This window comes from Protopterus annectens, chromosome 3.part1 (assembly GCF_019279795.1).
Source record: "Protopterus annectens isolate FY-2018-M chromosome 3.part1, PAN1.0, whole genome shotgun sequence".
Taxonomy (NCBI): Eukaryota; Metazoa; Chordata; order Ceratodontiformes; family Protopteridae; genus Protopterus; species Protopterus annectens.
Window position 1 is genome coordinate 1,329,875,807 of NC_056732.1, and position 15,363 is coordinate 1,329,891,169.

Here is a 15,363-nt window from a genome sequence, read left to right on the forward strand (position 1 = left end):
CCCCTCTGCAGGCAAGCCATGACTTTGTGGAACACAGCACTGACCTATCAAGTTCATCTGCAAGCATAATTCCTGCCAGGAAAGAAAAATACTCTGGCAGACGACTTAAGCAGAAGCATCATGGATCCTCACAAGTGGAAATTAAATCCACAAGTATTCAGCATGTTCACACAGAAATGGGGGGGGGGGTGCCCAGACATAGATCTTTTTGTCTCCCCTCTGAACTGCCAACTACAGAAAGTCTGCACAAGGACTTACCACACACAAGCATTGAAAGTGGATGCTCTCTCATTGAGCTGGAAAACCCTAAAAGTTTATGCCTTCCCACCAGTGCCTCTCCTTTCAAAGGTACTCATAAAAGCCAGGCAAGAAAGGCCAAAAATTATCCTGATTGCCCCGGACTGGCCACGCCAGAACTGGTACCCAATCTTAAAGAACTTGGCTCAAGGCCCAGCATGGATTTTACCTTAAATTCCTCATCTTCTGACTCAACAAAACAATCAGATCCTGCACAGCCAGCTCAAAACCTTAAACTTGGCTGCGTGGCAGATTACTTAGCCAATCAGCCAACACCTCTTTCTAAAGCAGTTACGGGTGTCATTTTGGAGGCCCAGCACCAGGAAATCCTACTCAGAAAAGTGGAAGAGATTCTGTGCCTGGAACCTGGCTCAAAGCTTTGACCCTCTTGTTCCAAATATTCCTCAGATAATACAATACTTAACTGAGATGTTGGACAAAGGCCTATCCTTTTCATCTATTAAGATCCACGCCTCTGCCATCTCAGCTCATTACAACACGGATCCTCCTATATTCTCTCATCCATTATTAAAACAGTACCTCAGAGGGGCTAAAAACTTAAGACAGCCCCGGAGAGCACCAACACCAACTTGGGACCTCAACTTTGTCTTGGAAAAACTAACTTTACCTCCTTTTGAGCCAGCCAATTCAGCAGAATTAAAATGTGTCATGGAAAACTGCTCTGCTTCTGGCAATAACCTCAGCACGAAGAGTCTGAGTTACAGGCAGTAATGGCAGTGGAACATTTCATCATTTTTCATCACAACAGTGTTTCTTTAAGAACAAACCCTACATTTATGTCAAAGGTGGTATCCAGTGTGGCTCTTAACCAAACTATTCACTTGCCAACATTTTATCCAAATCCCCAGAATAAAGGGGAAAGACTTCTGCACTCATTGGACATACACAGGCAGTTAAGCTTCTACTTGGACAAAACAAAAGCTTTCAGGAAAACTGAGAAATTGTTTGTAGCATATTCTGCAGGATCACAGGGAAAGGGTATTTCAAAGCAGACCATTTCAAAGTGGATAGGACACTGTATCCATTTACTGCTACACACAGCATGGAAAAAGCTGTACCTAGCAACATTAGGCCACATTCCACCAGGGCAACAGCCACTTCAACTGCCTTCCTTAGAGGAGTACCTACCAAGGATATTTTGGAAGCTGCAACTTGGAGTTCAGTGCACACCTTTACCAAGCATTACCACTTGCCTGTTTACTCTAAATCCAGAGCTGGCTTTGCCACTGCAGTGCTGCAGGGCCTCATAGCCACCCCGAATCCTTTATAGACCCAGCCACCCAACCTCAGCTTTGGGATTCAACCCAAGTGTAATGACTGCAGCAGTGAAACCTGATGAACATAGTACAGTTTTGTACCTGCCATAAATGTAGATGTTCGAGTGTATTCACTGCTGCAGTCCAGGTTACCCTCCCTCCATCCCCACTTTCTTAGCTGGGACTTGTATGTACCTTTCTACCCTATACAACCTATGTGGTGTATTTGCTTGTATCTGAAGGTATTGTTTTTATTTTTTATGTATTTTTTATTAGCAATATGTATTGCCTACCTACTTGGGGGCACCTGACATCTGGGGCAAGAAAAACTGAAGAAAATGGTGTCGGCTGCATCTTATATACCCCTGGTGCACTGACGTCAGGGAAGAAGTGACAGCAACTGACGCCGGACCAAGACTTTGGAACTCTGGCCGACTGCAGGACCGCCTGACGGCAGGATAACCAAAGTGTAATGACTGCAGCAGTGAATACACTCGAACATCTACATCTATGGTAAGTACAAAACTGCACTTTATTCCTACTTGCCCATAATTTAGGGTATTTTTCCTTACCATAGTTGATAGCAGAAGTCTTATTTTCTAATTGCTGTCCCCCCACGGTTTTGCTCTGTGTGTAATTCTATGTTTGATAGCGAGTATAAACTATTTGTTTTAAGACAGTGTGGGTTTCTTCATAGTTATGTCAGAAAAACCCACATGTTTCAAAAAGTGCACTTCTTGTGGGCATAAAATTCCGAATTCAGATGCCCACAGGGAGTGTGTGTTTTGTCTAGGGGATGAACATCTAAAAACGGCATGTAATATATGCCCCACTTTCAACCCTAGGACTTTAGTGGATTGATATAATAAACTGGTCCTAAGAAGGTCTTCTGTCTTCCACTTCTACTTCAGGGGCTCAACCTCTCTCCAAACACAGCATGTCTGCTACTTTGGAGCATAGGAAGTGCTCCCCTCCAAAGTCCCCCAGGTCTTTCTTGGAGCTTCCAGTAAAGACAAGGAAATTATCAGATCTACACAGTCAGATCCCATGATTCGTCAATCTGATCCGAAAACTTGGGATCCTAAGGCTTCAGCCATTGTAATCACGATTAGTTCAGCAATGACACCCTTAGATCGTAGACCCTGAGATCCTAAATGGGGTTCTGCTTATAGGAGTACTACTCCTGAGTACACTATCAAGCCAGTGTCACCTCCCCCACCTTCAAGGTTGCTTCAAATGCCCAAGAAGCATGCTAGGCCTCTTTCCACTTCTTCCCCTAGATAGTCCAGGAGCTTGTCAGAAGTGGATGTAGATAGGATAATGTTGAAGTTTCTCACAGCTAAATCCAGATGGGGGTCTTACTAGCTCCATCCCATGCTGGATCTCTGAGTATGCCAACAATTTCTAAAGCTATCTTCTCTCTTTCTCCAATCAGTCTTGTGGTTTTGGAGCCCCAGGATCTCAGATCCTCGAGAGGTCCAATGTGTGATCTGAGGAAAGCTTCGAAAGCTTCTTCCTCTGCTCAGACTATATCCTTGGCTAGTTCTGCTCCGATACCTTTGGATCAGAATGGGTCTTGGAGCCTAAGCGTGGGGTCCTAGTTGATAGGCATGGCTCCAATTTTGCCAGATTCATCCATCCCTCTCAGAAGCTTGGCTCTGGACAGTTTGGATCCACTTCCACCCCTAAGGCATGGATCTTAGGGAGGTCTAGACTTGCCTTTTTCAGGAGTTTCGGCTCCCCGAAGGTGGTTCAGGGTCTCTCTGGGTCCATCAGCTTTCAAGGTACTAGAAAGGGCTTTTTTTTTTGTCCACAGTGAGCCACCCTCTCAGGCCTCTGATCCTGCACATAGGTTCATAGGTAGGTACTAGGCTATCGGCCCAAGGGCCTACGTAAGCCTTGCCAACAAGGTTCCCTGGCTTATGCCACCCAAGAAAGTTATTTTCCTGTGCCACTGTCGAGCAGAGACACAGAAGTGATCCCTGGGGTGTATTTCCTATTTCCCATTCACTCATCAAGATTTTTCTTGGAGTGCTAATGAACTTTGCTTGACATAGACGGGTAGCCTGTTGCAGAGTATGGAAAGTCTCTGGGACAGGAATCTATCCCTCCAGCATGTTCTGTTTATTGTGGTGACAAGGTTTAGGTCCCTAGAGCATGTAGCTCAGAGGGATTGGGATTTCTTTAGGTGTAGCATGTCCAACAGCTCTGGGTTTGACAAAGCTTTATATGTTAGGCAGAGATCACCTTGGAGTAGGCAATATGCTACAGAGTAAAGCTGGAGTTTTTTGAGGCAGTCAGTGTAGGGCATTTGTTTGAGGCCAGTAATCCTCTTTGTGAGGTACTTCTGTGGCCTTTCCAGCTGCTGCAGATGTCTTATGCGGTACATTCCAAAAGGGGCATTGTACTCTATAATGGGTCTAATGAGTGTCGAGTAGAGAGGAACAATGACCTCTTTTTTCCTGGATGAGAACCCTTTTATGATGTGGTGTGCCACGTAGAAGGACTTCCTGACTACTTTGGCGATGTGACTATCAAAGGAGAGACTACTGTCCACCTGGGTCCCAAGGTCTCTTATCACGCATTCGGTGTTAAGTTGATTGCTGCCTATGTGGTAGTTCATGGGTACAGAGTTTTTACTAAAGGGGATGACACTGCACTTTTTGGCATTGAGCTTGAGGATTTGGCTCTGACACCAGGCATCTGTCTCAGCGAGGCCCTTCCATAAGATGTCCACATCATTTGGGGACTTGACTATGGCTCCTAGTTTGCAGTCATCTGTGAACTTCGTTAGCCAGAGACCTTCTGTGTTAGCCTGTACTTCAGAGAAGTAGATACCAAACAGGAGAGGTCCCAGGATGGAACCCTGTGGTACTCCACTTGTTACTGCTTTGAGGTCAGATTTGGAGTCCGCAACCTTTACAGTGTGGGTTCTGTCAGTGAGCCTGTTGGCAACCCATCTTGTGATGTAGGGATTTATACTTAGTTTAGTGAGTTTAGCTATAATTCCAGAATGGGGGATGGTGTTGAAAGCCTTGGCGAGGTCAAGATAGGCTGTGTGAACCACCTTACCCTCATGTATGGCTTTGGTGACTGCCTCAAAGAAGTTGATCAGGTTCAGGAGGCATGATCTGCCTTTCACAAACCCGAACTGGGTGGGATCCAGAGTTTGGAGGTTACCAATGTCTTTGTTTATGAGTTCCATGATGATACGTTCCATGGCCTTGCAGGCCAGGCTCGTCAGGCGAATAGTATGATAGTTCCTGGGATTAGTGGTGGCTTCCCCTTTGTGGAGTGGGATTAACTGTTGCTATGCGCCATTCAGTGGGCACAGAGCCTGATGCGAGGCTATTATTGAACATGGTGCTTAAGTGGGGAGCCAGTTCGTTCTGAAGTTTGTGTAAAATGCAGCCTGGGATGTTGTCCGGTCCCATGGATGCTGTGTTTTTGGCTTTAGAGAGTGCAGCTTTTACCTGTGTAGTTGTGATTACAGGAACTCTGCATTCTTCCTGTATAGATATGGGCCCTTTAGGGGGTGAGAGGGGGGTAAAGTTAGCACTGAACCTATCTGCCAGGATGTTGGCAATATCACTTGGTTCTGTAATTTTTGTGGCTTTGTGCTGCAACTCAGAGCAGATCTGGGTGTTGCCATCGAGTTTCTTGACATAGCTATAGAATCCCTTTCCCCCAAGTGGTTTCTAGCTCTGAGTTGCCCAGGCCTATTCTACAGGGACAGCCCGAACCAATAACTATCCAGCCAGTTCCATTAGAAGAACCTTCAGTCTTTCCTGGCACTTTGCCTGAACATCTCAGAGTAGGTACATCAGAAGAGGATGTGTAAAGGGAGACGCATTGACTTCCCTTTGGAGTCTCTCTTACAGCAGGTACTGATTTTGATGGAAAGGAGCCCCCCGGATCATCACCAGATTACATCTCCTTTGGAGATATTCTAATGATCCTGAAACAGAATGGTGGTTGGTCTTCCCAAAGCCTCTCACCAGAAGAATTGTTTTTTGGAGGCTTTTGGTTCTGGCCAGTTTTTTTCTTGGGTTACCAACCCTGGCAGATAAGCTTATTGATTTAGCTTCCTGTCAGGCTTGTAAGGAACTGGATACTGTTGAACCCATTCCTAAAAGACCCGGCAAGTTTTTGGCCCCCCAGACCAACAGATGCACTGGAGCAAATGGGTTCCAGTTGATGATATGGTGGTGGAGGTAGCCACTAAGAAAGAGCTAGCGGAACAGAGCTCTGCTGTTGATCCGTCTAACAGGGAGTCTAGAGCATTGGACAGGTTTGAAAAGTGAGTTTATGCCTTGGCAACCTTTGCCCTGTGCCACTAAATTACATGGCACATTTTACTCTGCTTCAAAGAAATTTGACCAAGGAGCTTTTAAATACTGAGTCCATGTCTGCTGATGACTTCAAATGTATATCCTCTCAACTGGCCACTCTTGTCCATATGCAATGCTTCGATGAGGTTGATCTCTCACACAACTGAAGGCATCTCCTGAGCAGCTGGTTCAGGTATTGCCATAATGAGACATGCCTGGACGTGACTTTGCAGAACCCTTTAAGACATATTTTATTAATGCCCCTTTTGATGGCACTTCTTTGTTTGGGCCATCAGTAAAAGAGTTGCTTGCCCACAGTGAACAAGATGGAAAGACTCTGTCTGCTGTAGGAATCATGTTTTGTATGCCTCAATGAACTTTTTTAAGGAATCAGAGAGGCAGCAAGAAGATGTAGTTCCGAAAGTCTTGGGGACCTTTCCTCCAGAGGCAGAGGAGACAATTTCAATGGTGGACATCGCTCTAGATGCAGAGGTGGTCTGCAGAATCGGGGCTTTAGTGATTCTTTTTTGGATAGGCCCTTTTAGTGCTTCCAACTCTGGAGGCAGTCAGGGGTTGTTTGTCTTTGCACCTAGATGCCTGAGTAATTGTAACACAAGATACATGGGTGACAAACATAATATCCAGGGGTTATTGCATACCATTTTCCCTTATTTCATCTCGCAAAACTTCCTGACATTCCAGCCAGTCAGAGCAAGGCAGCAGCATAAGAAATCCAAAAGCTGCTAGACAAGAGTCATCCAAAAGGTCCCTCCAGACCAGATAGGATCCTGAACTTATTCACATTTCTTTTTAGTGCCAAAGAAAACGGGGGACCTTAGACCCATTTTGGATCTAAGCAACTTAAGTCAGTATGTAAAGAAAGCAAAATTTCGAATGGTCACGGTCTAGTCCATTCTACCCTTTCTACACAAGGGTGATTGGAAGTACTCCATAGATCTTTAGGACGTGTACTATCGTATCAAAATAGACAGGTGATCCAGAAGACATCTTTGCTTCTGGCTGGGAGCCAGTCTTTACCAATTCAGTGCCCTACCTTTTGGACTCACCACAGCCCCAGGGTGTTTACCAAATGCATGGCATTAGCAGCAGCTCACTTGAGACTAAAAGGATTACAGGTATTTCCACATCTAGATGAGGCTAGAATTCAGGCCAGGTACCTCACAAAGAATGGGGTGGGCATGTCAGTTTTGCATTATGGTTCTTCCTGTTATGTGGGAAATTTTGGTGGCATTGAACTGTCTAAAGGCGAGTGCATTTTTCCTGCCACATAGTGGTTGACCTTGTCGAACAAGTGCAACCTTTTTACATATTTAAGCAGTCATTATCTGGCTTTGTAGGACTAGTGTGCATTAATGAGAATAAGATGGGACTGCTTAACTGGACACCTGATATGCACTGACCAGAATAGGTATAATTGTTCTGGCTGTCTTTTTATGTGGAGGAAAATTACTAGATGCCTACAGTTTGCTTATTGTTTTGGTTTCGCAGGACATGCGATTCTGGAATGTGAAGCAACATTTTAATGTGTGCCAGCTATTTGGAACAAAGGTGAAATAAATTATGTGGTCATCCTCTTTTATCACAATCAGATGTCTGAATTGTACATAGAAGTAGCTAAAACTGCCTAGTGGGGGTTGTCTGAATGAACGTAACTGAGCAACTAGCTGAGTTTAACAGTTATCTCTCAAAGAATAAGGATAAATACATCACAGAATATCCAGACCTTCAGAACTTCTGGGGGCTGGTTGCTCACATACCCAAACTGTTTACTTGGCTCATGTCAAAATCCACTTAACCTCTACCCCAAATCCCAGATGGTGTAAAGTCAGCCATGCTCATAGGTATACACAGAAGGCCACTGTACCTATAGAGGCTGGGGAAAATATTATTTCTTTAATATTCCTCCTGAACCTCAGAGGTCACTATGTCTTGTAATTTGCTGGAGACAATGTGGTCATGATTCCTTTAGCTTTCCTTTCAAACTTCAGAGGGTTACATGGGGGGGGGGGGGGGTCACTATAACTTGCATAGGAGAAATGTACTGTCTCTAGAAGTAAAACGTTGGAAACATTATTGTTGTCTTTTTTTTTTTCTTTCATTTTTTTCAAAATCAGACACCTGATGCATATAGAGGTGACTGTCTTAGTTGAGAGTAAGTAAGTTGTTTATGTGTGTCTGATAGCAAAGTTTTATGTTCTGTTTATTTTTTCAGTTTTGTCTAAGTTGACTTTACAAGTATATACAGCAAGTAGCTGTCTTGTAGGGTTAGGGGGTAAGGTGACATTTAGATTGGATATTTCATGACTATAGAGTGCCTTGAGTGATATTGCATCATTAACATCAACAGTGGCCAAAGAATCCAGTATAAATCAGCCCACAGAACTGCCAGTATTCTCTAATTATTTAAAACCATGGGGAATACTTACTGCATTGCATGGATGTCCACAGGCATTTAAGGTGGTCCTTAGACCTAACCAGATCATGCAAAAAGACCTACGGCTCTTTGTGCCCTTTTCAGAAAAGAGGTTTGGTAGCAAAATTCCTAGATCTTTGTTATCTTTGTGGTTGTCTAATTGCATACATGCATATATATATAAAAATATATATATATAATGGATCTACTTTGATCCAGCGAATTTACATTTCACCGAAATGTAAATTCGCAAACTCACTTATGCGAAAGTGCATTTAAAAAAAAAAAAAAAAAAAAAAAAAAGCAACGAAAACCTAAACCAGCAACAACAACAAAAAAAAAAATTCACAATTATGTAGGGGGGCACTCCCCATGTGGGGGGCTGCGCCACCAACACCCCCCTACTTCAGTATTCTAACTCCAAGATCGCACTACAGTGGGGAAAAGGGAATATTCCCTTATCCCCACTGTACCATGATCTCAGCAATAGTTTGTCTAGTTGTACATCTACACTAAACGTTGATGTCCAACTCTGTTGGAAAAACATGGAATAAACTACCCTCTGATATCACTTCTTTAACCTCTTTCCAACTTTTCAAATATCAACTAAAAATGTATCTCAATAAACACTGGCTTTGCTCCTGCACTAATCCAGACTAATGCCAACTCTTCTCTCTACCACTACCCTTGTTAACTTAAAAAAAAAAAAAAAAAAAAAAAAATATTTTTTATATTATCTGGTTAACTTGCTATGATGTCATGTGACCTTTTATGCCAATGTATTTTTTATCTGATTATATTAATTGTTTTTACTTGCTATCTTTCTTATGTAACCATTTAAGCCTTTTTGTAAAAGTGTACAACTGATGGAGCTTTTCTCCCCGGGCCTCTACTGAAAATGGACATATATCCAGTTGGACTAGCCTGGTCAACAAATGTAAAATAAAATAAATAAATAAATAAAGTAACATGCAAACTGCATGTTTTTATTTCTTTTTTTTTATATGTAATTGTATGTACATATATGTGTGTGTGTGTGTGTGTGTGTGTGTGTGTGTGTATATATATATATATATATATATATATATATATATGTATATATTTTTTTTCTTAATGAAAAATAATGGAAATCCATGATGCCAGGTCACTCCAGTTCTCATATGAGTGTAATATCTACTTTCCAGTCTTTTTTCAGGAATGGTCTTTTGGTTGTTGGGGATGGTAACCATTTTTTGAGTTGAAATAATATGATTATTTAACTCATTAGGTCATTTATTGATTACAATACCCCCTTTAGCATGCACTTCTTCAGACAGATGCAACAACTGGAACTCCCACAGAGGTACTTTACTAAAAGGATACAAGGCCTAAACTACATGTGCTGCATGGGCTGACTTGAAGCCCTGTCACTATACGTGGTATCCTGCAGACAGGTAAGAGGTGACCTGTGTCTGGCAATCAAGGCATCCTCCGACACATTACTGATGGATTTACTGCACATCAGCAAGTCAAATGGTATCAGAAATATTTGGTGTAAGGATCTAAACCTCTTTAACATCAATAGAATGGTTTGGAAGGGGCAGGTATATATTACAGAGGATACTGCTAGCATGGAACTGACTCCGCCATCCATATAAAGCAAAAGTTCATCCTGTTTGTATTCAAATACAACGTGGATATATGGCTGGGAGATGGAAAATTTGCCCAATGACTGCCCCTATCGTATTAATGGACAGAGGCAGCTCTTAAATGCTTTATCCCATGCTTGGCTCCCCTTAAATAATTATTGGTATGATTCCAATTATTCTCACTAGGGGTAATGTATAATTATCAACTATGGGATGAATGAGGCCAATCTGTAACCAAATTAGCTAAGTTATTTCAGGCACAAAAAAGGAATCTGGTTAGGTTTAAAACAGACTGCAAGGACAGCTACCGTAGTACTTACTTATGAATCTATAAGATTACTGTAAAGGAAAGTATATGTTAGTGGAACTAATGACACATCGCCAGTCTTGCTCACAATTCGGTTAGAAAAGTAATATAGTCAAGCATTTTAGGCAAATACAATAAAAACAACATATGAAGTACTGCTAATTTCATTTGAAATCCCTTCCCTTTTTTTTACCCCTTATGCTGTGCTACAAAAGCAACTATTTGCAGCATGAAGCGAGTATGTGATTTGCTGTCTCAGACACACATTTTTGAAGGAGATTTATGTATCACTTAGTAATACCACGTATGCATTTATATCTAGTAAATCTAGGAAGAGGAAGCTTGATACCTTCAAGGCTATTGAACAGAATTTTTGTTGAAATCAGATCATCTGCTAATATTATTTGTTTTAAGGCCAGGGTTGACAACTCTACAGTTTATAGGAAATTTATGCATGAAAAGAAGACTGTGTTCCTAGACCACCTACAGTACAGGCCTTAACAAATGGTAAGCTGTAATTTGGAAGTTATGTACATTTAACCAATTACTGTCTTAAAAGTGTAATTGCTTAACAGTGTGGTCTTGTCAGCAGAATGCAAAAAGCACTGGCCAAGTGCTTCAAGAGTATTCATATATAGCTATAAAGCAGAAAACAAGTCTTATCAATGAATTGAGTAAAATGAATATATTTTTACATGTCTTGTGCTACTAATAATGAATACAGAGGAGAATATTTTGGGCAGTGGTGAAATATGTTCATTGCTCCTTTCTTTTTTTTTTCCTCAGGTCTGTCTCATCGGTGGGGTCATCGATCACCAGACGTGTTTTGTTGCCTCCTCTGCCACCACAGCGTGCGTTCAGAGTCTGTAACCATGATCGTAGTATCAGGAAAGGAGTTGTTGCAAGTACTTTGAGTGAACTGATCAGCAAGGTAATATGCAGGGCAGACTGCTGTTAAAGAATAAGTCACTGTACTGCCTGATCTAAGATGAAGCAGGACACATTTCTGTAGTTTTTAAGTAAAAGTGCATGATCTATGCAGTGCTAGCAGTGCAACAAAGTACAAGGGCTTTTTTGTAATTGTAAGGACTTGATTTTCATGGGACTTTGCAGCAAGCATATTTATGAAAATGGCATTTCGCATTTTCATAATTCTGAAGAACTGCTGTTTACTGTCCCATAAAGCTCAGAATGTTTTGGTTGCACCACTGCTTTTTTCTGTTTCCCTTTTGTTGTATGTAATCAAAATTCAAAATGTAAAACATTTTATTTTTCAAAATGTATGCAATTCCTGTTAGCTTTGCAGTTGATGTCCAGCATCAACTGGCTTGGCAGATGCTATACTACAGTAAGTAACAATGAGGTTAAATGTGTGAAAGAAGCACTTTATAGTTGTTTTGGATAAGAGTATCTGAGAATGTCCTGAGTTTTAGAAGGTGAATTTATGCTGAAAAAAAAATCAAATTGCGAAATTATACGTTAATTAACAGTGTAATTGCACATATTTCAAATTTGAACACTTCTTCACATCACTGAAATCTGCACAGATTCTGTAAGAAGACTGTCAGCTTTCAACTTTGTTATATGTCACAAAAAGAGTTCTTAATGCAGTGAAGAAGGCCAGGTAAGCGGATAAACTTGTGATTTGCAGCTTACCAAATGGCTGTCAATGTCTGTGCTATAAAATATGAAATAAAGTTGTAGATGCCTCTAATTATTGTAGAAGTAAAGAAGAAAGTAGTATGCACACTGACAGGTTTAAACAGTGTTTATGGTAATTGGAGAGAAATAGCCAGTAATGGGACACTGGAATGGCTATTGGGGGGGGGGGGGTCTGTGGGGGAAGTGCCTGGGGGGCCCTGATCCATTACCCTGGATCCCATTTGACCATGATCCGGCTCTGCTGTCAAGTTATAGATTCAGATACCCATTGTACTATGCACTGGCTTTAATGCAAAAGGAATCATGGTAGTGTGGAGATCTGTGATTTATTAACAGAATGTTCATAGGTTCATAGGTAGGTACTAGGCTATTGGCCCTAGGGCCTATATAAGCCTAGCCAAACGGTACCCTGGCTTTTGCCACCCAATAAAATTATTTTCCTGTGCCCCTGTCAAGCAGAGCCACAGAAGTGATCCACAGGGTGAATTTCATATCTCTCATCCAATCATCAAGATTTTTCTTGAAGAGTGCTAATGAGGAGCTTTGTTTGATATAGATAGGTAGTTTGTTCCAGAGTATGGGAAGTCTCTAAGACAGGAATCCATCCCTCCAGCATGTTCTGTTTATTGTGATGACAAGGTTTAGGTCCCTAGAGCATGTAGCTCGGAGGGATTGAAATTTCTTTACGTGGAGCATGTCCAACAGCTTTGGGTTTGACATAGCTTTCTATGTTAGGCAGAGATCGCCTCTGAGTTGGCGATATGCGATAGAGTAAAGCTGGAGTTTTTTGAGACGGTCTGTGTAGGGCATCTGTTTGAGGCCAGTAATCCTCTTTGTGAGGTATTTCTGTGGCCTTTCCAGTTGTTGTAGATGTCTTCTGAGGTACATACCAAAAGGGGCGTTGCACTCTATAATGGGTCTAATGAGTGATGAGTAGAGGGGAACAATGACCTCTTTTTTCCTGGATGAGAAGGCTTTTGTGATGAGGTGTGCCACATAGAAGGATTTCCTGACTACTGTGGCAATGTGATTATCAAAGGAGAGACTTACTGTCCACCTGTGTCCTAAGGTCTGTTATCACACTTTCGGTGTTAAGTAGACTACTGCCTATGTGGTAGTTCATTGGTACAGAGTTTTTACCAAAAGAGATGACAATGCACTTTTTGACATTGAGCTTGAGGCCATGGCTTTGACACCAGATATCTGTCTCAGTGAGGCCCTTTTGTAGGATGTCCACATCGTTAGGAGATTTGATTATGGCTCCTAGTTTGCAGTCATCTGCAAATTTTGTTAGCCAAAGACCTTCTGTGTTAGCCTGTACTTCAGAGAAGTAGATACCAAACAGGAGAGGACCTAGGACTGAACCCTGTGGTACTCCATTTGTCACTGGTCTGAAGTTGGATTTAGAGTCTGCTACTTTCACAGTGTGGGTTTGGTCAGTGAGCCAGTTGGCAACCCATCTTGTGACATAGGGATTTATACCTAGTTTAGTGAGTTTGTCTATAATTCCAGAGTGGGGGGATGGTTTTGAATGCCTTGGCGATATCTAGATAGGCTGTGTGTACCACCTTACCCTCCTCTACAGCTTTGGTGACCATTTCAAAGAAGTCTATCAGGTTTAGGAGTCATGATCTGCCTTTTACAAACCCGAACTGGGTAGGGTCCAGTGTTTGGAGATTACCAATGTCGTCGTTTATAAGTTCCATGATGATATGCTCCATAGGCTTGCAGACCAAGCTCGTCAGGCTAATGGGGCGCTAGTTCCCGGGGTCCATAGTGGCTCCCCCTTTGTGGAGTGGGATAACCATTGCTGTGCGCCATTCACTGGGCACAAAGCCTGAGGTGAGGCTATGATTGAACATGGTACTTATGTGGGGTGCCAGTTCGTTCTGTAATTCATGTATAACACAGCCTGGGATTTTGTCAGGTCCCATGGATGCTGTGTTCTTGGCTTTGGAGAGAGGGGTAAAGTTAGCACTGAACCTATCTGCCAGGATGTTGGCAATATCAGTTAGTTCTGTATATTTAGTGCCATTGTGCTGTAACTGAGCAGATCTGAGTGTTGCCATTGAGATTCTTGACATAGCTATAGAATGCTTTGTGGTTGTCTTTAGAATCAGTGGCGATTTTGTTTTCGTAACTAGCTTTGGAGGATTTTATGAGGGATCTCAGCTTCTTAATGAGGCTGACCACGAAGTTCCTCCAATCATGGGATTTTACTCTTTTTTGCAAAAGTTTCTTTCTTCTGTTGTAGAGTTTGTTTATAGCAGGGGACCACCAGATTGGCTTCCTTTTTTTGGAGGATAGCATCTTGGTTCTGTTAGGGAGTGCACGATCCATGCACTCGTGTAAGTGCTTATAAAGTGCAATTGTATAGGATTCAGCAGTCATATCTTTACTGTCCGTCAGCATGGGTGTTGTGAAGTTTGCCACTTCTGTTTTAAGAAGCGTGAAGTTGGCTTTGGAGAAATTTTTTATGGTGGTTTCTCTAATGGGGGGTGGGACTGGGATGTGGATGTGTAGGATGATTTGCTTGTGGTCGGATCTGACCAACGAGGAATTAACGTCTGGTGTGGAACACCGGTTGCCCATGTTGGTAATGACCAGGTCTAGGATATTGCTGCCCCTGGTGTTACATTCAGTTTTTTGGTAAGCTTCTGTTTGATAAAGCATTCTTGTATAAATAAGTAGATTTTAATTTCTTCTGATTTGTGTATTCCTGGAGTAGGGCTGAAAATGTCCATTGGGATCAGTACCCTACCCAGAAAAATGAATTCATAACTAACTAACTAAATTGTGTATGTTACATCTATCAGTAAGTGCTTGGTGCATCACAGGGTGAGATTACTGGATTGAGGAATGGCCCGATATGATTATTTCATTAGTGCATTGAGTGTATTTTCTAGTAACTGTGATGTTTGTGAGAAGGGGGCTTAGGTTTGTGATAACAATTAAATCACACAACATTGCGACAGCATGTTCCACGTACTCTACAGGTTATTAGAATAGAAGAATTGGAAAGACACATACCATAGCAGTTTGAATGTCCTGCATTCATACAGCACGTACATTGACTGGGTTGATTGGAGTGGTTAGCAAGTTAACATTAACAGACTTTGTGACCTTCATGCAGATAGTGCAGTTTGCAGAGGGAGTAGAAAGTATTCTTCATTGTGTATTGTACATATATATTGAGCACTTAATGCTCAGTATACACGCCTATGGGAAGAGGAGATAGGGGAAGATACTGCACATTTTGTGACTCCAAACACACAAGTGCGCATTTGTGTGTAAAGAGATGTGTGCAGTGTATACCATTGTCCTACTGTAGGATGTATGAGTGCATAGAGCAGTTCTTCTCTGAATTATTTATTCGTTACCTTTTCCTGTATACTGTCTGCCGTTTACATCCCACTTTGGATGTGAC

The 15,363-nt window shown here is 42.0% G+C and overlaps 1 protein-coding gene across 1 annotated transcript in view; it reads left to right on the forward strand.

Moving 5' to 3' along the window:
- Positions 1 to 15,363, forward strand: part of CIDEA (cell death inducing DFFA like effector a) — an 823,757-nt gene that overhangs the window by 262,621 nt on the left and 545,773 nt on the right. Inside the window, exon 2 of the mRNA XM_044067366.1 lies at positions 11,061 to 11,205. Coding sequence (XP_043923301.1) covers positions 11,061 to 11,205 — 145 coding nt within the window. The remainder of the gene's footprint in view (positions 1 to 11,060; positions 11,206 to 15,363) is intronic.